At 47.8% G+C, this 24,720-nt stretch overlaps 1 protein-coding gene across 7 annotated transcripts in view; it reads left to right on the top strand.

Annotated features, from left to right (window-relative positions):
* The window catches only part of C4_1H8orf88 (chromosome 4_1 C8orf88 homolog), a 736,309-nt gene extending 726,853 nt beyond the window's left edge, over positions 1-9,456 (top strand). For all 7 annotated transcript variants that reach the window (XM_086967013.1, XM_086967010.1, XM_086967012.1 and 4 more), the window contains one exon: positions 9,260-9,456. Coding sequence is in view for 3 of the 7 variants with exons in the window: in XM_086967010.1 (XP_086823136.1) it covers positions 9,260-9,346 (87 nt within the window). In the remaining 4 variants the exon portion in view is untranslated. The remainder of the gene's footprint in view (positions 1-9,259) is intronic.
* Positions 9,457-24,720: the final 15,264 nt, after the last annotated feature.

Below are 24,720 nucleotides of genomic sequence, written 5' to 3'. Positions count from 1 at the left end.
GCAGCTACGCCCACCTACAACGCAAACATAAAATGGTAATAAGTAAAATGTATTACCATTTTATGTTTCTGCTGCTCGCACTGCGAGAAAGCAGTGGGGCGCGCTCCTCCGCCATAGCGGTGAAGCCGCCCCTGCTTATTAGCCCATATGGAACAGTCGCCGCTTTATTTTTTTTTTGTTTCTCCTACATTTGTCCCTGAGGATGAATTTGGCTGTGTATGCTGTGCTGTTAAGTATGTTTTGGTATTCTGCAGAAACCACAGTTTCAGTAAAAGGAATCACAATGTGTTGCGCTCTCTGCCGCAGCTCACATCAACAAAGCAGCCTCTCTTTCCCATTGCTCAACTATCTGGTTTCCTACTAAAAGTACACATGTTCATTATGCATGTAGCACATACAGGACAGGAGTGTCTATTATCCACACATGTGTTATCATTGATAATATCATCTTTAGTTAGGCTTTACGTTACTGACTGGATCCCAGACAATCGTATCAAAGATGAGTCACGGAATATTCTATGTTCAACTCCAATTTATTTATTCCAACCCTCCAGCTTCTTCATCAGAAGTGAATTCAAGTCAATACAAAGTTTATTGTGTAGATTACTTAAAATCATGACAATAGAAAATATTTTAAAAAAGAAACATCATTGTACAGAAACAAAATAAAATGCTAGTTGCATGTCAAAACCATATAATATGAATGGCTTTTGTGCCCAAAGGAAGGAGGCACTTGGTGTACAGGCTTTCACTCTACAATCTTCCCTTTCACATATCTATTATGAAGGTAATAAAAAAAAACTTCCATAAAATGAATAAAAAAGTTTCAGCTAAGAGAAGACGCAATTACTGCATAAGATAACTCTTTTTTAGGAAGTCCTGCGCTGCTTTAAAAAATGTACCTATTCTTGCCAGTTTGAGGGGGACCATTGTACTAAAAATCCAGTTCATTGCTTGGTTGCATGTTCTTATGCCGTGAATTAAAAAGAGTGGCTTCATTAAGATTGACGGTAGTCGAGCAAGATTGGACAGCTGTACAGTAAATATAGAAAATATTCTGATATGTAGCCGCAGAGTCTACACTTAACTACTTTAGACAGCAGCGGCCAATTGGGATTAAAATCTTTGATTTGTAGTGCCAGCATCCTTACTGCCAAGATTTTAGTCAGACAGGCTTTCCCTGTAGTGCAATTGAGATAAGGTTGTGCCCTAAGTCCAACTTGACTTTCACTGTTGTGTGAAGCTGCCAGGGCCCTTAGTGGTGGAGTGGTATTAATTATTTGCAGATCCATAGTCTTGGAAAGTGATTTGGTCTGTTTTCTCATTATACTTTTTATTGCAGCGAACGTAAGTGAAGAAGTATTTAAAGTGGTCAAGTCGATTTGTAGGGTATCTGCTGATATCCTTAAATAAGTAGAACAAGGATTGGTTTTTTGTTTGAAGATATTTTGCCAGATATATTTCAGGGAACCCGGTGTTGCCGTGATGCATCTGTGATAGTTCTCCAGTATTAGGGGTGTCTTTCATAGATTCACATGCTTGAATATTCCCTGTCGTCGAAGTGGGAGTCCCACGGTACATAAAATAGCAATAAATGCTAAAATGTATATAAATGTGAGATCATAACATAAGAAAAACTAGAAGTAAATACACAACTGAACCTCTAAAACAATTCCTCCATACGAATGCATGGTAGAGAAAGAAATCACTAGTAACATATCACTGTCATTATGTTAGTTCAAACTACAGCCAATCAGGCGCCAGCACCCTCTAGAACCTTCTCCTCAGAAGCTCAAGCCCTCAGATTTTCTACCGCACGTCATGTGAAGGGAGTCTCCCTGAGCTCTGCTCAGTTTTTTCCTCTACTACTTCTGGTTTCCAGAACTTTCAACATGTCAAGTAAGAAGTCTTTATTCCGACCTTGCTCTTTTTGTGGGAAATTGCGTCTTTTTAAAGAAGACCCCAACAAGAAATGTATTTATTGTCTCTATCCTGAGCATAAAATTGGCAGCTGCAAGTTTTGTAGAACCTTTTCTAACAAGACTCTGAAGGACAGAGAGGGTCGTCTCCTCCTTTGGCTCCAACGTCTTAAAGACAAGGATTCTGTTCTGTCTGAGAGTTTTCAATCTAGACCCTCATCTACAGTCTCTAAGTGTGGTAGTGTGCAGGATATGCCTTCTCCTTTTCTTAAAAAGAAGAAACTGGCCCTACCTTTCGCGTCTGTGGTGTCCACATCAGCACCTACTACGGCTGCGCCCACAAGACCTGGCTCTCAGGCTTCTTCTGCTGCCTCTCAGCATGTTTCCACACCTAAACATGCTTCGTCGTCGACCGGAGCGTCTACAAGCGTTCCGACGACGAGATCTGCAGTCTATACATCGTCGAAGACGACACTGATGGCGACGTCCGCTTTTAGCTTGTCGACGACGAGCTCGTCGACGACCTCTACATCAACGAGAGTTTCTTTGGCTTTTCAGACTGTTTCGTCGACGATTCCTATCACCTCGTCGACAAAGAAACCATCATCGTCGACGAAATCCATCAAGAAGTCTTTGTCGTCGACGAAGACTCCGTCGACTAAACAATCGTCGACGAGACCTCTGTCTACAGGAGTGACTACTGCGTCGACGACTTAGTCGGCGGTTATGTCAACTAAAAAAGTTCAGTCGACAGCACAGTTGACGAAGGCACCGTCGACGACGGCTTCGTCTACGAGCCTACCGTTGATGCTGGATTCATCAGTCATATTTGACGACGGCCATTTCAGCACCGTCAACGATACCGTGGACGACACCGTCGACGGTGGCACCATCTTCTTTACCTCGTTGCCCCTTGTGCCTCTATCTACTTCAGTTTCTGCATCCGTTGGCACTGATTCGTCACACCATAGCCGTCCACTGTCGTACCACCAGTTGTCTGCTCCAGATCTGCAGCCTCCATCACCTATGTTCCCCACTACCTCTGAGCCTGACTCTGACAACGATGTGGATGTCCCTTTCGGGGTGGCTCTTAGTCCGACAGTGATAACGAAGGCGGCAACCAGGAGTCTCACGCTGAAGACCAGTTCGTTCAAGTTCCAATGGCTACTTTGCCTTTGTCTTTAATTTTGAATCTCCAGCACATGCTGGACGACTACAACCGGCGTTTTCCACCAACGCCTCAAGGTACACATAGACCGTTACCTGCGGCGACTGCGACAGCTCCGCCAACTGCTCCGCCGCCTTTGCCTCCGACGCCTTCTCCTCAGGTTCAAACGTCGGTCAAGATTCACACTACTGTGTATCCTCAGGATGCGGATGATGAGGCAGTTCCAGAACGGGAGGACGAAGAGGTCCACGATGACACAGATAATGATGATGCCTCAACCGGCATGGCAGAGTGGGACAACTACCAAATGCAGACGCCCTCTCCTCAACCAGGAGAATCTGGAGATTCCCCTCCAGTCGTTATTGCCAGTTTTCATCTTTTGATGGATCGAGTGGCTCAGCACTTTAAATTGCCGAGGACACAGAGAGAGGAGGACTGTTTCCTCTCTGACTTCAAAAATCAGCCTTTCTAACAAGTCCACACGATTCCAATAATCGATTTCATATGGAAGGAGGGAGTTAAACTCATGCAGGCTCCGAACTCGTTACCTGCCCAAATACCCCGCCTTGAAAAGAAATATAAGGCCCCAACTGGTTCACCAGCATGCCTGGTCTCTCATCCTAAGCCGGATTCGGTTGTGACTCAAGCGGCACAGCGCCGGGCCCGTAATCCAGCTTCTCCAATCACCGTGCCTCCAGATAGAGAGGGTTGGCGCCTAAACGCCATTGGACGGAAATTCTCAACCATGGCTTCCACTACAGTACGGGCGGCGAATGCCTTAGCCATCTTGGTCCGCTACGACCGGCAGATGTGATCGGACATATCTCCCCTGGTCAACCTCATTCTGGACGCTTCCAAGACTGACGCTCTGCAGCTCATCCAGGACGGACAGAGAGCATCTGAAGAGATGATTGACTGCGCAGTCGATATTGTGGGCTCTGGTTTCCGCCAGCTTGCTAGTGCGGCTGCCTTACGACGCCAGGGTTGGTTGAAGTCCACCTCTTTCCGGCAGGAAGTCAAGTCCAAGATCCTGGATATGCCTTATGATGGGGAATCGCTCTCTGGTTCCCACATTGACGACGCTTTGGAGTCCATTAAAAAGGACACTGATACTGCTAAATCACTGGGCACTTTACAATTTCGAAAACAGTCCTTTCGAGGTGGACGCTGCACTTCTTCAACTTTTCAAGGAGGACAATCTCAGTATCGCTCCTACAATCAGAGCAATCAATGTTACTCTTCCAATCAACAGCAATCCAATCGACAGCAGTCCTCAAAGCCTTATAGGGGAAAGTCATCCTTTCGAGGATCAACCCCCAAACGCCAATGACTTTTGCCATCCCCAAAGTGTTGGAGGTCGATTCTCTCTGTTTTATTCTCAGTGGTCCTCCATCACCACAGACCGCTGGGTTTTGGATATTGTGATGAAAGGTCATACCTTAGAGTTCGTCAAGATTCCTCCCCATACCCCACCGTCTGGCCATCCTCCTCCCCATCTTGAGGAGCTTTACCATCAAGTCCGTCTTCTTGTTCAGAAGGGTGCAGTCGAAGTGCTTCCAGTGCCTCAGAGAGGGGAGGGTTTTTACTCTCGATTCTTCCTCATGCTCAAGAAGACGGGAGATTGGCGCCCAATTCTGGATTTGAGAGCTCTAAACAGATATCTAAAGAGTCCATCTTTCTGCATGCTGACACTACTGGAGATTCTGTGTCTTCTGGCCAGCAGGGATTTTATGACCACCATAGATCTTCAAGACGCATATTTTCATGTCCCATTTCTGCAACAGCATCGCAGGTACCTGCGCTTCAAGGTGGGGCAGACACATTATCAGTGCAAGGTGTTGCCTTTCGGACTCCGCTCCGACCCTCGTGTGTTCACGAAGGTGTTGGCTCCTGTGGTGGCTCACCTACGCCTCCGAGGCGTCCAAATTTTTCCATACTTGGACAATTGCCTCCCCAAGTCTCAATCACGCCATCAACTAATCCAAGACACTCATCTTTGTCAGGAAGTGTTTCAATCCCTCGGCTTGACCATCAATGTCGACAAGTCACAGTTTGCACCAGCGCACTATGCTTTCAAAGGCGTTCGTTTCCCACGAACGACAACAGAAAATCCTCCGCCTAGTGTCTCTCATTCAATCAAAGCAGTCCGTTTCTGTCCGGACGTTAGTCATTTCTGGGGATGGCATCATCTTGTATTGCACTGATCCCACATTGCAGACTGTGGACCCGTCCCATTCAAGAGGAACTGGACGTACAGTGGCGTCCGGTCTCCAGATCTTTCAACGACCAGGTGGCTGTTACAGCTTGCATGAGAAAGGGCCTGTACTGGTGGGCACAGTCGACCAACCTGGTGACTGGAACATCCTTTCTCGTCAACGTGCCAGATCTCACGCTCACAACAGACGCCTCTCTGGACGGCTGGGGTGCTCATCTTCACGGTCTTTCCATCAAGGGCAAATGGTCTCCACCCCAACGCTCTTGGCATATCAACAGGCTAGAGCTGATGGCGATCTTTCTGGGACTCGTTCCTTCCTGTAATTCAAGGGGAGTCAGTGCTTATTCAAACGGACAATACAACCAGCATGCACTACGTGAACAAACAGAGAGGGACCAAGTCTCAACGCTTGTCTCGGCTGGCTCAGTCGATTTGGGTTTGGGCTCTACGTCATCAGATCACCTTGACGGCAGTGCACCTGCCGGGCGTTTCAAACATCCTGGCAGACTCCCTCAGCAGGTCCACATCGTCGACACACGAATGGGAGCTGCATCAGCCGACTCTGGATCTTGTGTTTCATCGATGGGGTCGCCCACCGCTAGACCTCTTTGCGACACCAGAGAATCAGAAATGCCCGTCTTACGCAAGTTGGCATCTCCACCCCGGATTGTGTGGGAATGCCCTTTTGATCCACTGGTGCAATCTATTTGCTTACGGCTTTCCGCCGATCCCGTTGGTACCACGGGTGCTCTGGAAGATGTGGAGGCAGCCCTGCCACATTCTATTGATCGCCCCTCGATGGCCCAGACAGGCGTGGTTCTCGGAGTTGCTCCTTCTGTCCCAGTGCGAGCCTATCCCTCTTCGTCCTCGTCCAGACCTCCTGACGATGGACAAGGGCCAGGTTTGCCATCCGGATCCTTCCACTCTACAATTGTCGGCATGGAACCTGAGCACCTTGAGTTCACCAACTTAAATATCTCGCAAGGCTGCAGAGAGATCCTTGCTCATGCGCGGGCTCCGTCTACCATCAAAACTTACAAACTCAACTGGAAAAGGTTTTGTCATTAGTGCCTGACAGCAAATATCCATCCAATCCACTCTACTCCGGAGCAGCTTCTTCCATTCTTTTTGAGTCTCGCTCAATCGGAACTCTCGCATGCTACCTTGAGGTTTTTCCTAGCTGCAATCTCTCGCTTCTGACAGGATGGCTCCTCCTCCCTCTGCTCGTCCAGGATTATCCGTCAGTTTTTCAAAGGGCTTTTCCGGAAGTTCCCCCCTATTCGACGCCCTCCTCCATCGTGGCATCTCAATGTTGTTCTGTCGCAACTTATGAACTCACCATTTGAGCCCATCCATAGGGCGGACATTAAGTTCCTTACCTGGAAGGTTGCTCTTCTTCTTGCTCTGACTTCATCTCGGCGTGTGAGTGACCTCCACGCCTTTACTATCAAACCGCCTTATCTTCAATTCAAACCTGACGGCGTGGTGCTTCGCACCAACCCATCCTTCCTACCCAAGGTGCCTACGGACTTTCATTTAAACGAACCTGTATTCTTGAAAACTTTCTTCGCTGAGCCGAAGTCTCTGGCTGAGCAGCGATTACATTCCTTGGGCATCAAACGATGCCTTAAATTTTACATTAGCAGAACTGCCTCCTTTCGCAGATCCGACCAACTATTCATTGCTTATGGACGACTGCGTCAGGGGCACCCAGTCACCAAACCAACGATTGCCCGTTGGATCTCTTCGGCCATTGCTTTCTGCCATCAACAGGCTGGCATGCCCTTGCAGTCTTCGGTGAGGGCTCATTCTACGAGGGCTATGTCTTCATCCAACGCCCTGTTTGCCGGTGTGCCACTCCATCAGATCTGCCGTGCAGCGACATGGTCCAGCAGGCACACCTTCACCAAGCATTACTGCTTGGACGCCATCAAGGAGGCAGTACTTTGTCATCTTTTCAAATAAGGCGAGCCTCTGTTCCCTCCTCCTTTATATATACATATATATCTATGGTTACTGCTCTCTATTCTTTTCAAGCATGGGAATCTATGAAAGACACCCCTAATACTGGAGAAGAACAATTGTTACTTACCTGTAAACAGGTGGTTCTCCAGTATTGGTGTCTTTCATAGATTCACATGCGACCCACCCTCCTCCCCTCAGAGGCTCTCTTCTCCTCATGCACTCTGGGTCTCTTTGGTGCTACGAAAATCTGAGGGCTTGAGCTTCTGAGGAGAAGGTTCTAGAGGGTGCTGGCGCCTGATTGGCTGTAGTTTGAACTAACATATTGACAGTGATATGTTACTAGTGTTTTCTTTCTCTACCATGCATTCCTATGGAGTAATTGTTTTAGAAGTTCAGTTGTGTATTTACTTCTAGTTTTTCTTATGTTATGTTCTCACATTTATATATATTTTAGCATTTATTGCTATTTTATGTACCATGGGACTCCCACTTCGTCAACGGGGAATATTCAAGCATGTGAATCTATGAAATACACCAATACTGGAGAACCACCTGTTTACAGGTAAGTAACAATTGTTCTACTTTATAAAAGACCCCATACTTGACCATATGATGCCCTCCAGGCCTAATTCAAGTCTCACCAAGGGTCCCCTGGTGTAACTGGGCAATTTAAACACTCTTTTGTATATTTTTAGATGTAATTTTTCGATGGTATTGGTGAGTTGCCCTGGAAAGGCCACACTGCCATAGGTAATTGCAGATGGTAATACTGCCTAGAGTACCTTTCTAACTGGTGCTGAGGAAGGACTTTCAAGGGCTGCATTAAGTTGACACAGTCTTGTGGTTATTAACGCTGCCTTGTTCTTTTAGTGACGCTTAAATGTTGTTGATGAGCCATTTGCAGAAAACCATGTGCCCAAATAGTTATAGGATTTGGCTCCAGAGATTTTTAGGGGACCCAGGGACCAATTGTTATTTATTTTTTGTAGCGTCCTTTCAAATGATAGAACCTTTGTTTTTGCTTCGTTTACTTTCAAATTATTTACACTATTGTATAGGTGAAAAGAGTTTAATGCTTTCTGGAGTCCTATTTTTGAGTTGTCGAGGAGGACGATATTGTCCGCATATTGCAATATTCAGAAGTGAATTCATTATGATCGATTATATTGATCTCCTATAGAGCCAAAGCAACAGCTACCATCTACTGGGTACAGAGTGTAACCTCTACAAAAAGAATAGAAATAAATCAAGATTTTTTCATAAAGATTCCGTGACTCAAGCGTATTGCTAATGTACACTCCAGTAATTAGGGGTTGGATAATTTATATATTTGGTCTATATTAATTATGCTCTCTGGGCATCATCAATAATGAAAATGTGAAGTTTCTAAATAAGATTAATGATCTTATCAATGATAACACGTGTAGATAATAGACACTCTTGTGCTGTATGTACTAAGTAGTTTTGTGTAGTGATTCATTGGTGGTAGAATCACAAACAGTTGAGTATCTGGGTCTAACTAATACAGATAAATACTAGTGTGACTGTCCTATATGCCTACTTCCTTTCTTTGTTTTTAAAAAAATTCTTTATGCATGTACCTTATAAAGACTGAATGTTGCTTTTTAGTTACTTAATGATCAGATTCCCATGCAGCTCTCCAGTCATTCCTTTTTTAGATTCATTCAGTAGAACCTCTTTGTGTTTTCACAAAAGCTATAGACTAATGGCTTGCAGAGGTCTGAGAATTTTCTTAAACATTGTTAGTGCAGGGTTTCTGTCGCCAAGTGAATTATCTATTGATGTTTATTGTGCCTTCAAAAATGTAGTAGGAGAGCCACTTGTTTGACGTGTTTTCATGTTGACAGATATAATTAAATTGTAATGTTAATTTTAATGAAACATTAATTACATATTCTGACATGCCACTTATCATTAAGATTTGATAGCAAATTAAAAAATTGTTGCTAACCTATACATATTTCGCTTTAGGTCAGAAGAGAACTGGAACCAGTTCATCTCAGCTTTATTATCTACAGAGCTTTATACAGAGGAAGCAACATACAGTACCCTATTTAATATGTCTCTTTTATACAAAACTTATGTTTGTCAGTATTGTTTACAATATCTAAAAGACCACTCCAAGCACTACAAAGAGGCACATAAAAAAATAAAATCATCAAAAGTAACCCAATTGTGTCATTTGTCATTAGTTAATAAAACAGTTAATAATATGTGATGGAAATATTTATTTTGGTGTGAGATATATGTATCCATACGAGTATTTTTCTTGTTTGTGGCGGTCTTGTGGATTAAAGGGAGCTTTATCAAATGAGGCTTGGAGAGTTTTCTGGGGTGGTGTGATTGCTTTAGGTCTATTTTGAAACATTAGTATGACCACAATACCACTCTGGTTGAGTTTTAGCCTGGCAAACAGGTGTGAGTGATGGAGCCAGTAGAGCCCTGTGCTTTACAAGACAAGTGTTCTGGCCCATTTGAAGTGAAGGAGAGCAAGAGTGACGTCACCTACCTAGTAGCCTTGCAGACTCCTAGAAACCACTGCACATGAGCTGCCTCAAACTCCACTTTTTGAGTTGGCCATTGAGTTGACCATGCTCTTGGCCACCGGTGATTGGGTGGAAGAGGAGAGTGAACCTCTCCCTGGCCTCCTGTCTGCCCAGGAGCAGGATTGGCCAGTGGATATTGTGATCCTCTCACCTACACAGACCCTAGAGCAACAGAGTGACTGTCACCAGTTACTGGGACAGTTTGCAACTCTGTTTTTACTCACTCTAGTAGTCGCCCATTGGTGCACTCATAACATTGATACTGGCGATAGTCTACTTGAAAAGCACAAGATTTACAGGCTTACTGACGGAGTGAAGGCTAGCATTACGGAAGAGGCTTCCACGATGCTAACCTTAGAAGTGATTGAGCCTTCCAGCAGTCCTCGGTCCAGCCCAGTGAACTTTGTTCCAAAGGCTACCCTACCCGGTGTAACTCCTGAACTGTGGCTCTGTATGTACTACTGTGGGCTCACTGCCATCACCAAGACTGACGCATAGCCCATCCAGTGTGCTGATGAGCTCATTGATCGGCTGGGAGCTCCTCAATGTATCTGATTTAAAGTATAGGTACTGACAGATTGCCTTCACAGAGGGGCACGAGGAAGGTCAGCATTGTCAACACCAGAAAGCCAGTTCTGGGATATGCCTTTTGGGCTAAAGAACGCCCCTGCTACATTCAAGAGGTTGGTCACTCAGGTCCTGGCTGGGATGAAGAACTTTAGTGCCTCCTATTTTGACAACATAGCAGTTTTCAGCTTCAGTTGGAAGGATCCATCTCCAGGAGGTGTTGTAGGCCCTGCAGAGCACAGGGCTCACTGTCAAGGTTAGTAAGTGCCATATAGGACAGGTATCTGTGGTGTACTAGGGACACCAGGTAGGAAGCAGCCAGGTGGCAGCGCTACAACCCAAGATTGACCCATTCTGGCTTAAGCACCCCCAAGCCCCAGACAGAGGTGACAGCCTTCTTAGGCCTAACCAGGCACTACTGCAGATTTGTCAAGAGGTATGACATCATTGTTGCCCCCTTGACAGACCGGACTTTAAGGAAGCAACCAGGTAAGGTGATCTGGATTGAGGCATGCCAGACCGCTTTTGACACTCACACACACATATATATATATTCCAACAACCTCTCCCGGCTGTTCCTCGTCTCGTATCACGGCGAGCCTGTGTGGGTGCTGGACACCCTTAATTTCAAGAACAAAGATTCTCCCACTCAGAAGAACGGCACAGGCTACCTCTGGATGCTTCAAAGTGTATTTATTAGAGGCACGAAATCAGCAGCTCCCTACCGACGCGTCAGTAGAGAGCTGCTGATTTCGTGCCTCTAATAAATACATTTTGAAGCATCCAGAGGTAGCCTGTGCCGTTCTTCTGAGTGGGAGAATCTTTGTTCTTGACACATATATATATATATATATATATTCACTGAAAAAACCACAGGTTTCACACCAGTTATAGTTAGGAATTAGCATTTAAAAATCCTATTCAATTCACTGAAAAAACCATAGGTTTCACACCAGTTATAGTTAGCTGGAAATTTTACTGACATAAAACATAAAACCATTGAAATTCCCACGTTCTAGTTAGTTGGACTCACTATAACTTGCGCGCCTGCAATGCACTTCTGATGATGTCACATATTACATCACTCATGACATGGTCAGTGACATCACTCATGACATCACTGATGACACCATCCTTGTGATAGACCTCCTTTCGGTGTAATGTAACCCTTGAAACACATATTCAAAAATAGAAACTAACATTTTCAAAAACATAGAGATTTCCCTACCAGTTACAACAACCAATTCAGTAATTCCGCCATCTATATACACATCCACTCATTCACCAACAGTTCTATATAGTCACTCATACATATACTCACTCATCATATGTAGTGATACACCTATACATCCTGTTACACACTGACAGTCATCCAAAAGTTACTCACACACATACTCACACATACAAAATAAACTATTGAACATCCATTTATTTGCATATACAGCTATACACACACTACCACCTTACTTCTAAGGAAACTTACACATACTTACTCTCTTAAACAATCACTTATAGAAACAAATACTTATTTAAACAGGAACTCTTACAATCTCTCACTCACATTTACTCACTTATATACATCAATACTCCATATACTAGATCAAAACATATGTAGTTACTGATAAAGACACTAGTGAGACAGTCATTCACTCACTAACGCACATATACACACTCATCCACCCAAATGAAAATAATTTTGCATTTCCGTGAAACTATCAAAACGTCACGTCGGCGCGCCGCGTAAGCGCCTACGTTCGCGCTTCGTATGCGCCCCCGGAAGCGCCTACATTCGCGCCGCGTATGCGCCCCCGGAAGCGCTCCGGTGCGCGCAGCGTCAGCGCGTCAAGTCATGTGACCTTAAAATAACACTTTTCATTGGTTGCTAACAGTTTTTTTACAAAGAATGAAATCCCCACCCATTTCCTTCACTTCTTCTTTCACTTTTGTGACTGAAAGACCTGCCTTTTTTCTCTTCGATCTTGCTTGGTTAATCATGTCTGCCAGACCATCCAGCAGTGAAGATGAGCGTGAATTCATTGATGAAGAGCCTCCTCAGCCAAAGGTGAAAGAGCATTTCATCTGGAATTTTTTTTCCATACCAGATGACCAGAAAAAGGTGAATGCTCCAAAAGTGGAGTGCAGGATCTGCCATACAATCCTGTCACGGGGTGACCCCACTAAGAAATATTCTTTTGGGAACTCCACAATGCTTTGCCATGTGGAGAGGAGGCACCCCCAAAATTTTGCCCGGCAAAGTGTCAGGGCTCTGGCACAAGAGGTTCCCAGTGATGGGACCTCTACATCCACCGGAGGAGCAACTACTTCTGTGAGGGGGCGATCGCAGGAGCTGGTTCCAAACATTCAGCCTGCATTCAACAAAGGTGTCCTGAAATGCAGATACTGCGATCAACTACTTACCTTTGGGGAGCAAAGTGTCCTGCTCATGGTTCAAGCATTGGAAAACCATCGCTGCCTTTCCCAGCCCTAATTTTTATTTTATTTTTTGCTCCTGTTGAGCAGTTTCCATTCTCTGTTTTTGTTTCTGTTCTAAGAAAAGAAAAAAGAAGAAAAAAAAAGTTATTTTCAGAACTACCTCCAATTCACATCAAAGAGCTATATTCTTAAAAAAATTAAAAAGAGTAAGTGAAGTGGAGTGCATTGATAATAGAAAGGAAAATGAGTAAGAAAGAACAGAAATGTATGAGAGAAGAAAGGAAGTGAAGTAGGGGGACTGAAAGAAGGTGAGTGTTGGGAAGGAAAGTAAGGAGAAGGAAAGTGAACATGGGGAATGTGGATATTAAAAAAAAATGTTGAAAAGGAACGGGGTGTGGAAGGGTAAGAAAAGATGCATTGCTGGAGTTGCATCATTTTTGTGACACACTCCAGCAATGCATCACTTTTGCGCTTACAGATACGTCTGAAATACTGACGTATCTGTAAAAACTTCCGACATAATATGTCATATATTTAATATGACGCATGACTAGAAGACTGAAGGCCTCATTTATGAGGCCATGCGTCACTTTAACGCCACCGGTGCGTCACTTTTTGTGACGCACCAGTACTGTAAAAAATGCACCTTATTCAGTCATATTTACAAAGTGACGCATCTAGGTAGATGTGTCACTTTGTGAGCCCCTGCGCCACATTATACCTCAGGTGTAATGTATGCGAAAGGGACGTATTGACGCAAGAAAGGGTCGTAGAGGTGACGCAGTAAAATCTATGAGATATCACTGCGTCACTTTTATGACGCTGTTGCGTCCAAATCTTGTGCCTGTATCACAACAGGCATAAGACTGATGCAAGCCCTTTCACATGGGGCCTGGCCCCATGTGAAAGGATGCATTGCTGGAGTTGCATCATTTTTGTGACACACTCCAGCAATGCATCACTTTTGCGCTTACAGTTACGTCTGAAATACTGAGGTATCTGTAAGTACTCTGACATAATATGTCATATATTTAATATGACGCATGACTAGAAGACTGAAGGCCTCATTTATGAGGCTATGCGTCACTTTAACGCCACCGGTGCGTCACTTTTTGTGACGCACCAGTGCTGTAAAAAATTCATCTTATTCAGTCATATTTACAAAGTGACGCATCTAGGTAGATGTGTCACTTTCTAAGCCCCTGCGCCACATTATACCTACGTCAGGTGTAATGTATGCAAAAGGGACGTATTGACGCAAGAAAGGGTCATAGAGGTGACGCAGTGAAATCTATGAGATATCACTGCGTCACTTTTATGACGCTGTTGCATCCAAATCTTACGCCTGTTTCACAGCAGACGTGCAGGCCCTTTCACATGGGGCCTGGCCCCATGTGAAAGGATGCATTGCTGGAGTTGCATCATTTTTGTGACACACTCCAGCAATGCATCACTTTTGCTCTTACAGATGCGTCTCAAATACTGACGTATCTGTATGTACTTCCGACATAATACGCCATATATTTAATATGACGCATGACTAGAAGACTGAAGTCCTCATTTATGAGGCCATGCGTCACTTTAACGCCACCGGTGCGTCACTTTCTGTGACACACCAGTGCTGTAAACAATACACCTTATTCAGTCATATTTACAAAGTGACGCATCTAGGTAGATGCGTCACTATGTAAGCCCCTGCGCCACATTATACCTACGTCAGGTGTAATGTATGCAAAAGGGACGTATTGACGCAAGAAAGGGTCGTAGAGGTGACACAGTGAATAACCTGGGTTTTCCCCATGAAAAACTCACATGAGGAAATGTTTTGAAGTCATGCACCACAAGATCCACAATGCCGTTTTTTGCGGACACGCCCACTGGGGCAGGCTCTTAATAATGGAGTGCAAGCAGAAACTTTCACTGTGCGCAGAAGCCATTGAGGAAGGGACAAGTATCCCAAAACCGGTCTGGCATGAGAAACAAGTTGACTGTTCTCCCTGCGTCTCCTATGGCACCTGCTTTGAGAATGAAATGGATCCAACATTTTCGATCAAGTGGCTACTTCCGTCGAGGGCTCAACCTTTGTGTTGGGATATATATATATATATATATATATATATATTTTATACCAAATTCTGCTCCGAAACAAGAAGGCACGTACACAAGGCTGTCAAGATACGGCAATATTTATTTTCTTGGGTCTCCCGTTGTGACCAGAGAGACGCGTTTTTGCTGCGCAGCAGACTTCATCAATCTACTTGGCGCCAAAACTCAGTAAGTATTTATGTAGTTTTCCACTCTAGATAAGCATGGACATGAAAGACATACTGTGTTTTGTAGGCAGTATCCTGACATAAACACATTGTTATGTAAAAGCACTAACGTGAACAAAGAGAATTTGACTATAAACACATACAAATTCATGCTATGCGATGCAAACAATAATGCAACACAATATAAAGCACACATCAGCATAATACTGAAAACTGCCTTCATCTGCCAAAGAGTGTCTGTGATGAACCTGTTGCGCCTAATGCACAAAATTAAGTCACCAGCCTGTTTCTTAAAGCGCATGCCATGTAAATAATTCAACGTTATACTGAGCTAGATAAGATGGAATCTGGCGCCAATGCCCTCAAACAATATAGCCCTCATGAAATTACAGAGACATATGATAAAAAGCACGCTGTGTAAATTGCTCAGAGCATTTTGAAATGACATTGACCCGTGTTAATTGACACAGATGGAATATTCTGCCAGATGGACAGCAGGAACAGAGTTACTCATTGTTAAGCCCAAATAGGAATTCTCACTGAATGCACTAAATGGACAAGACACCTAGGGATCGTATGTTTCTCAGCTAACCAAGGGGGCTATTGAACACCACATGTGTGCAATCTCGGCTTACATGCCTGCCATGACATTTGGAAAGACTACAAATCCCATAATTGCAGAGGCCGCCGCACCCTCCCGTAAGGGTGGGGGAGGCTTGAAGGCCGGCGCCATAACCCTCGTGGTGCCACCAGCGGGGGTAAACTGGTTCTGGGCGCTTTGATGCGCCCAGGAACCAGCGGAAGCGGGGTGCGCACCAGCCACCTGACCGGAAGTGACCTTTTGACCGGAGCGCCCCCAAAGGGCGCCCAATGGTCAACCTGGCTTTATTTGAACCCCCCAATCAGGGGGACTCACCTGTGGCCTGCATGGAGGGCTCAAGAGGATTTAAGCGACGCCGCCTCCCAGCAGAAGCACAACGCCTTCGTGGAGCTGGGAGAACGGCGCGACAGCAACAACGACTGAAGAAAAGGAGGCGACACGGCGAAGAACGAAGCTGAAGAAGGCGAGGCCCCTGTCGGAGATCCAGGTCATCGTCGCCGAGGACGCCTGGTGGAGTACGGCGCGCCGTGCCAGCTCCCCCGAAGCGAATATCAGGTAAAACGGCAGCAAGCTCAGAGCCCGGGGTAAGCACACGCATTTAGCTGTGCCCCAGCCGACGGCCTGACGCAGACACGCGAAACCAAGAAGCCACAAAAAGTGCGCAGAGACTCACGACATGTCGGAAGGCCAGCCAGACGAGATGGCAGAGGTACCGATGAAGATCCGTGAATTATCGGCCATACACGGTGACGACTGGCTCCACCCTCACTTGGGTAAAGGGAAGGAGAACAGACCGGTGGAACAGGCAGACGAAGAACCAGGGCCTTCCGCACCCAAGAAGCTGAAAAACACGCCGATGAAGAGAACATCCAAGAGGAATCCTCCGAGGAAAGTACGGCAGAAACCTCTTCCGTCGAGACCGGAGGGCAGCGACCAGGGTGAGACGTCCAGCAAAAAGAAAAAGGGTGAGCATATTAGCAACATCGTAAAGGAATGTTTGAAATCGCTGGCGCCGGGGTTACTTAATGGCATAGGGCAAGGAGTGGCAGGGCCTAGGGAGCAGCGCGCAGAGGAAGCGGCAGGTCTCACTTGGCATATGGTCGATCTGGGGTGGGCCCGGCAGACAAGAGTGCAAGAGCAGGTAGGCTTGTCCGCCCAAGGCGAACAAATTTCCCCGCTACCCGGGTGGGGTTACGGCCCCGTTTCGGGAAGCCCACCTCCGAGCGGGCTAGTCAACGATCATTATATCAGGCCATCCCCTGGTCCGGCCTCCCTGACTACGAAAGCCACCGGCTTAGCGTGTCTCATCCCCCTTGCGGTAAAGGAGAGGATATGGCGCAAAGAATTCATAGACATATTTTCACTGCTGGAAATACAGCTAGAGGGGCTCGATCTAACCACATGCGACAGGAAGGAGGAGGACAGGAGAGAAAGGCGAATGGGGCCAGAAAGGAGCGCACCTTCGACAATTGGTTAGATGTGTTCAGAATCATGGCATGCATTATAGTGGAAAGGTTCCCCCATTGCGCTGCTGATTTGTGGCTATACGAGGCCAACATCCACCTAGCACAGAGGCAGTTCCCTGGGGATGCCTGGTTAGAGTACGATAAAGGGTTTAGATTAAAAATGCAGAGGCACCCCGAAATGGAGTGGAATGAGGAGGATGTCTCGGGGTTCATACACAAGATGCTTACAGCTAAGGAGGTTAGGGCCTGGGCGGGCAAAAGCGACCAGCCCTTTCGGAGCTCATACCAAAAAGGGAAGAGTGGTATATATCAGAGGTGGTCGAACGGGAGATCTTACTCCCCAACCGCAACTAAGGCGATCTGTTGGAGATACGAGGCGGGGGAATGCTCATGGGGCTCTTCTTGTAAGTTCCAACACGCATGCGCTAGCTGCGGGGGCAGGCACGCTACCGTTGCATGCAAAGGTTCCAAACACTAGTCGAAAGGGGAAAAGAGAGAAAAGAGCAAGAAGCGTTAGCCCCAACGCAGGGAGAAGGGGGGACTGGTGGACATTAGTGAGTGCCAGCTGGCCAGATCCCCCATTTATTACACAACAGCTGCGCAGAATGGCAAACAAATATCCGAACAGAACAGATGCCAGGATACTGGTGGAGGGCTTCGAGCAAGGCTTTGTTATTCCATTCCAGGGCCCGCTCCCCTCGGCGGGGGCGAACAATTTGAAGTCGGCAAGGCAACACCCTGAGGTGGTTATCGCTAAGTTAGAGAAAGAATTGAACCTGGGTAGAGTTGAGGGCCCTCTCCCAAAGGAATTACACGAAAGCATAGTCGTCTCCCCGCTGGACGTGGTCCCCAAGAAAGAAGAAGGTCAATTCAGGCTGATACACCACCTATCGTTTCCGGAAGGTTCCTCCGTGAACGACGGTATCGACCCCGAAGCTTGCTCAGTGGGCTACGCGTCAGTCGACGAGCTGGTGAAGGCGGCAGGCATAGGAGCCCTCATGGCGAAAGCGGATATTGAATCAGCGTTCCGCCTATTGCCGGTCCACCCCTCCAGTTTTCACCTACTGGGTTTCCAATGGGGCGAGGAGGTGTTTATTGACAAAGCCATGCCCATGGGCTGCGCGATATCATGCGCATATTTTGAGCAGTTCGCCACTTTCTTAGAATGGGCGCTTCATGACAGGCACCAGGAGGGTGGAAAACTGCACTACCTAGACGATTTCCTGTTCATGGGCCCGGCAGGTTCTTCAGTGTGCGCTAGCACCTTGGCAGCCTTCGAGGATCTAGCCAGGTCCCTAGGGGTCCCCCTCGCAAGGGAAAAAACAACAAGCCCGACCACGAGGCTCACGTTCCTGGGCATAGAATTGGATTCTATAGCAGGAACAGCCAGGCTGCCTCCAGACAAAGTAAAGGAATTTCGCGAGGAGGTATCGAAGCTACGGGGTCGGAAGAAAGCCACCCTGAGGGATATCCAAGGAGTGATAGGTAGACTTAACTTCGCGGCTCGGGTAATCCCGCCCGCCAGGGTATTTTCGAGGCGCCTAACAGGGCTAACGGCCGGCGTCACACACAAACACCACCACATCAGGTTGAGCGCAGGCGTGAAACAGGACCTGCAGGTGTGGGACGAGTTCCTACAAGATTTCAATGGGGTGCGGATATGGAGAGAGGGGTGGGTGACCGCCGAACAGATAGCTCTTTACACGGACGCGGCCGGAAGCCTGGGTTTCGGTGCGGTCCTGGGAAACAGTTGGTGCGCCAGCCAGTGGCCGGAGGAGTGGCATGCGCAGGGGCTCACTAGAAACATCACGTTTCTCGAGCTGTTCCCGATAATTGTGGCACTGACCATCTGGAAAGAAAATATAAAAAACCTGAAACTCACGCTGTGGTCAGATAACATGGGAGTAGTGCAGGCCATTAACAGAGGCGCAGCGAGATGCCCTGACATGCTGAGGCTAATGCGGCGGTTAATTAAATTACAGCTGGAAGGGAATCTGGAGCTGAAAGCACGCCACGTGCCAGGGTCAGAGAACACGGCAGCAGATGCACTTTCCCGGTCCCAAATGAAGCGGTTCAGAGAACTGGTGCCCGCGGCGGACATGGAGATGACCCCCTTTCCACCGTCCCTCTGGGACCTGGGGGAGTAGACTTATCCTGGCTAATTGGGCAATCACTTACCGCGGAGGCAAACAGAAGATACAGGACATACGCGAGCACGGTAATGAGAGTTGGGGGCCTAAAATCGCTGGAAGACAGGGCGGAAACTCGCACAGCAGTTGGGAAATTCGTACAATGGGCATTCAAGTCGAAGAAAACGAGATCGTGGGCCCAGGCGCACTTGTCCGCCATCGCCCACTTTGCCAGGCTTTATACAGGCGAGGACCCCACTACCTCGGCCTATCTAAAGACGGCCCTAAAAGGCTGGAGAAGGGTTGAAGGCAAAAAGAAGGACAACAGGCGTCCCATCGATTTCGCTAAGCTGGGGCAGCTCCTTGGAGCCCTCACAGGCTTAATATCAGACAAATATGAGCTGCTACTATTTAGGGCGGCATTCACCACGGCTTTCTTCGGAGCATTCCGAATCAGCGAATTAGTAGCCCCCAGCAAGTCGGGCCCAGCGCAGCAATGCCTGCAGGCGAGAGACATTAAACCAATGGCGAAGGCAGTGGAATTAACGCTGAGACAGTCCAAAACGGACAAGGCAGGGAGGGGGACGACGATACGCCTCCATTGCATCCCAGAGGCTGGGCTCTGCGCGGTATGCTGGCTATTTAGGTACATGGGGGCTCGACCAGCTGGTGAGGGCCCCCTCTTTATACATAAGGATGGAAGGAACCTGAGTAAGTTCCAGTTTACAGCCATAATGCGCCAAGGCCTTGGTAAAGCCGGGTATCGCGCGGCATCGTTTGCCTCCCACTCATTCAGGATCGGTGCAGCGACCTCGGCAGCGCAGCATGGCATGCCAGAGGACAGGATCCAGGCGGTGGGCAGATGGGGCTCCAGGGCGTACAAGTCGTACATACGCCCTCACCTCGTATAAAAAAAAAAAAAAAGAGAGAAAGCCCCAAGGGGGGAGAAGGGGAGGTAGTCACTATGGGATGCCGCACCGCAGGGTGATAGCCCCCTTGTAACTACACACGGTGCGCAGAAGGTCACCTAACAGAATGCTTCTCTCGACAGGGGGACGCCCGTGGCTGGTCTGGGTGGTGGGACATTCATTCGTGTCCCGAATGGAGTCGTGGTGGCGGCAAGGGGGCCACAACACAAGCAGGCCCAAATCGACGTACATCCGCTGGATAGGGCAGCCAGGTATGAGATGGGAGCAGCTACTGCCGACGCTGGACGGCCTCATGGCAGATTCGGCCTGGCTGCCCGATGTCCTGATCATCCACCTCGGGGGTAACGACCTGACCCGGCTAGGGCGAAAAGCAGTCGGGCACGCCATCCAAAAGGATCTCACCAAGACAGCAGCGTGGCTGGGACCCACAACGGTTGTCTGGTCCGAAATGATCAGCAGGAAACATTGGAGAGGTGCTGATTCCAACAAGGCCGTCGATAACGCAAGGAGGAAATTAAATGTTGCGATGCACAAGTTTTGCCTCGCCAATGGCCTGGAATCAATCTGGCACGGCCTCATCCACCCGGGCCGCCCAGAACTATACGGGCAGGACGGGGTGCACCTCTCCGAAAAGGGGATGAAGGTGTTCTGGGATAACTTGTGGGGTGCAATGACACTCGCAGGTTGCAATTAAAAAAAATGTATATATATATACATAAATATGGAAAAGGGTGGGAGCCACGAACCAGGTGCAGGGGGGGAACCGCAGTAAGACGTGAGCCTACCAGTGGCGTGGCGGAAATCCTACACTGGTTGGCTAAGAAAACACAGCGGCGGGCGGTGTGTAAGAGGATGGCCACTCACTTTTGAATGCCGCACGGCAGGGTGACGTGGCGGCATAAAGGAGGGGAGTAACAGGAGGAGACGGCACTCGCGGCCCAGACCCGGCCGGACGGCAGGGCGCAAATGGTAGCGAGCTGGGGACCTAACTCCCGACAGGAAAGCTCCCCTCCGCAACACGCAGAAGGCGTGGGCAACCAACCACTGGAGCACCAATAGACTGTCAACAAACTGGTTTGTGTACAAGCCCCATTTTCGAACTAAGGAGGGCACAAAAAAGACTGACACCTGTTATCACAAGATGGTGTCATAATTTGTAATATGCCAATTATGATTGATGATTACTGTTTGCAAAATGGAAGATTGCTTGAAACCAGTTTGTGTTATTAATATGTCTTTGGTTATTAATAAACTGCGGCCAACAACGACCACTACTAATACCAGTTATTGTTGGCTGACATTATTTCCCACCTTTGGCAACAGCAGAATGCGGGGGCCGGTAAGTATGTATGCTTGGGTCTCCGCAGAATAGGCACATGCGAGGGTTATTGCAGAGGCCGCCGCACCCTCCCGTAAGGGTGGGGGAGGCTTGAAGGCCGGCGCCATAACCCTCGTGGTGCCACCAGCGGGGGTAAACTGGTTCTGGGCGCATTGGTGCGCCCAGGAACCAGCGGAAGCGGGGTGCGCACCAGCCACCCGACCGGAAGTGACCTTTTGACCGGAGCGCCCCCAAAGGGCGCCCCATGGTCAACCTGGCTTTATTTGAACCCCCCAATCAGGGGGATTCACCTGAGGCCTGCATGGAGGGCTCAAGAGGATTTAAGCGACGCCGCCTCCCAGCAGAAGCACAACGCCTTCGAGGAGCTGGGAGAACGGCGCGACAGCAACAACGACTGAAGCCCACCCACCCACACCTAAGGAACAGCAAAGTCGCAGTGCTGGATAAGGGAAGGGGCGTTAGCGGAAATCCTACACTGGTTGGCTAAGAAAACACACCGGCGGGCAGTGTGTAAGAGAATGGCCACTCACTTTTGAATGCCGCACGGCAGGGTGACATGGCGGCATAAAGGAGGGGAGTAACAGGAGGAGACGGCACTCGCGGCCCAGACCCGGCAGGGCGCAAATGGTAGCGAGCTGGGGACCTAACTCCCGACAGGAAAGCTCCCCGCCGCAACACGCAGAAGGCGTGGGCAACCAACCACTGGAGCACCAATAGACTGGCAACAAACTGGTTTGTGTACAAGCCCCATTTTCGAACTAAGGAGGGCACAAAAAAGACTGACACCTGCTATCACTAGATGGTGTCATAATTTGTAATATGCCAATTATGATTGATGATTACTGTTCGCAAAATGGAAGATTGCTTGAAACCAGTTTGTGTTATTAATATGTCTTTGGTTATTAATAAACTGCGGCCAACAACGACCACTACTAATACCAGTTATTGTTGGCTGACATTATTTCCCACCTTTGGCAACAGCAGAATGCGGGGGCCGGTAAGTATGTATGCTTGGGTCTCCGCGGAATAGGCACATGCGAGGGTTATTGCAGAGGCCGCCGCACCCTCCCGTAAGGGTGGGGGAGGCTTGAAGGCCGGCGCCATAACCCTCGTGGTGCCACCAGCGGGGGTAAACTGGTTCTGGGCGCATTGGTGCGCCCAGGAACCAGCGGAAGCGGGGTGCGCACCAGCCACCCGACCGGAAGTGACTTTTTGACCGGAGCGCCCCCAAAGGGCGCCCCATGGTCAACCTGGCTTTATTTGAACCCCCCAATCAGGGGGACTCACCTGAGGCCTGCATGGAGGGCTCAAGAGGATTTAAGCGACGCCGCCTCCCAGCAGAAGCACAACGCCTTCGAGGAGCTGGGAGAACAGCGCAACAGCAACAACGACTGAAGCCCACCCACCCACACCTAAGGAACAGCAAAGTCGCAGTGCTGGATAAGGGAAGGGGCGTTAGCGGAAATCCTACACTGGTTGGCTAAGAAAACACACCGGCGGGCAGTGTGTAAGAGAATGGCCACTCACTTTTGAATGCCGCACGGCAGGGTGACATGGCGGCATAAAGGAGGGGAGTAACAGGAGGAGACGGCACTCGCGGCCCAGACCCGGCAGGGCGCAAATGGTAGCGAGCTGGGGACCTAACTCCCGACAGGAAAGCTCCCCTCCGCAACACGCAGAAGGCGTGGGCAACCAACCACTGGAGCACCAATAGACTGGCAACAAACTGGTTTGTGTACAAGCCCCATTTTCGAACTAAGGAGGGCACAAAAAAGACTGACACCTGCTATGACAAGATGGTGTCATAATTTGTAATATGCCAATTATGATTGATGATTACTGTTCGCAGAATGGAAGATTGCTTGAAACAAATTTGTGTTATTAATATGTCTTTGGTTATTAATAAACTGCGGCCAACAACGACCACTACTAATACCAGTTATTGTTGGCTGACATTATTTCCCACCTTTGGCAACAGCAGAATGCGGGGGCCGGTAAGTATGTATGCTTGGGTCTCCGCGGAATAGGCACATGCGAGGGTTATGCCTCCGGACAGTTTATTGAGCGTCAAAGTCCCATGCAGGAAATCGGAATCAGCAATGTTCCTTGATTTGATTTGGCTAAAACCGGAGAAACCGGAGAAAGTCATTAATGTGCAAGTTGAATTCACAAGCTGTGAAAATGATTTAATGTCTTGGTGACCAGTCACCAAGGGACCCCAGTCTCCTGACTGAGGCTTTTCTAGGCTGGGGACCCGCAGAGCCCGTGCTGGCAGTCGACAAACCACCTTGCTTCGTTATCCATGGCTCCCACCGCTGTCATCCTCATTCTTTTTCCGGCGCACTCTTGGGGGCTCCCCCTCTAGCACTTCCATGCTCCTCCAAGAAATTGCGGTCAAAGGGGAGAGCCACAAACGGCTGATGATACATGGACAGCGTCTGAACCACTAATGCTGAATATGTATATATATATATATATATATATATATATTACCTACTGGCGGTCGCCAGTAGGTATATATAGTTAGGATTTTTTCTCTATGGGATTTTTGAAAATTCTATGTCTAATAACTTTGGCGTTTGTGGACGGAATTGGCTGAAATTTTCAGGAAAATGGAACATTTTGTTTCTGAGCAGCCCCTGACAATTTGGGGGGGGTTTCATCAAGGGGGGGCCGAGAAAAAAGGGGGGTCCCAAAACGCGTTTTTCCCATGTTAATTTCCATAGGGTGGTTGGCCTCACTTTTAGCTCGAACGGCTGAATGGATTTGCACGAAACTTGGCAAAATTGTAGGGACTGTTAGCCCGATGTGCCTTTGCTAGGTCTCAATATATGTGCTCCAGTGGATTTTGAGTAATTAAGGTTCAAAAAAGATATATATCTGGGCGGAGCCTAACCACACATCTGATCTGATTGGCTGTCAGCACTTCATCCAAGAAGTGTTGGCAGCCATCTTGGGACCAATATACATGATAGCACCTCATTAAAAAGCATTGTAGTTAATAGAGGGTTTTAGGACTTTAGTTACATTATAAATCATTTGTTGATGGTACCATACTCGTTTTAGGAATTGTGGTGGGTTCTAAGGTGATTTTACCATGTGAAAAAACCTTCTGCTGTGATATCATGAATATTGTTTGAAAGAAAACT

This window comes from Lissotriton vulgaris, chromosome 4_1, assembly GCF_964263255.1.
Source record: "Lissotriton vulgaris chromosome 4_1, aLisVul1.2, whole genome shotgun sequence".
Classification (NCBI taxonomy): domain Eukaryota; kingdom Metazoa; phylum Chordata; class Amphibia; order Caudata; family Salamandridae; genus Lissotriton; species Lissotriton vulgaris.
Note: the sequence above shows the minus strand (reverse complement) of the source record. Positions and strands in the feature narration are given on the sequence as shown.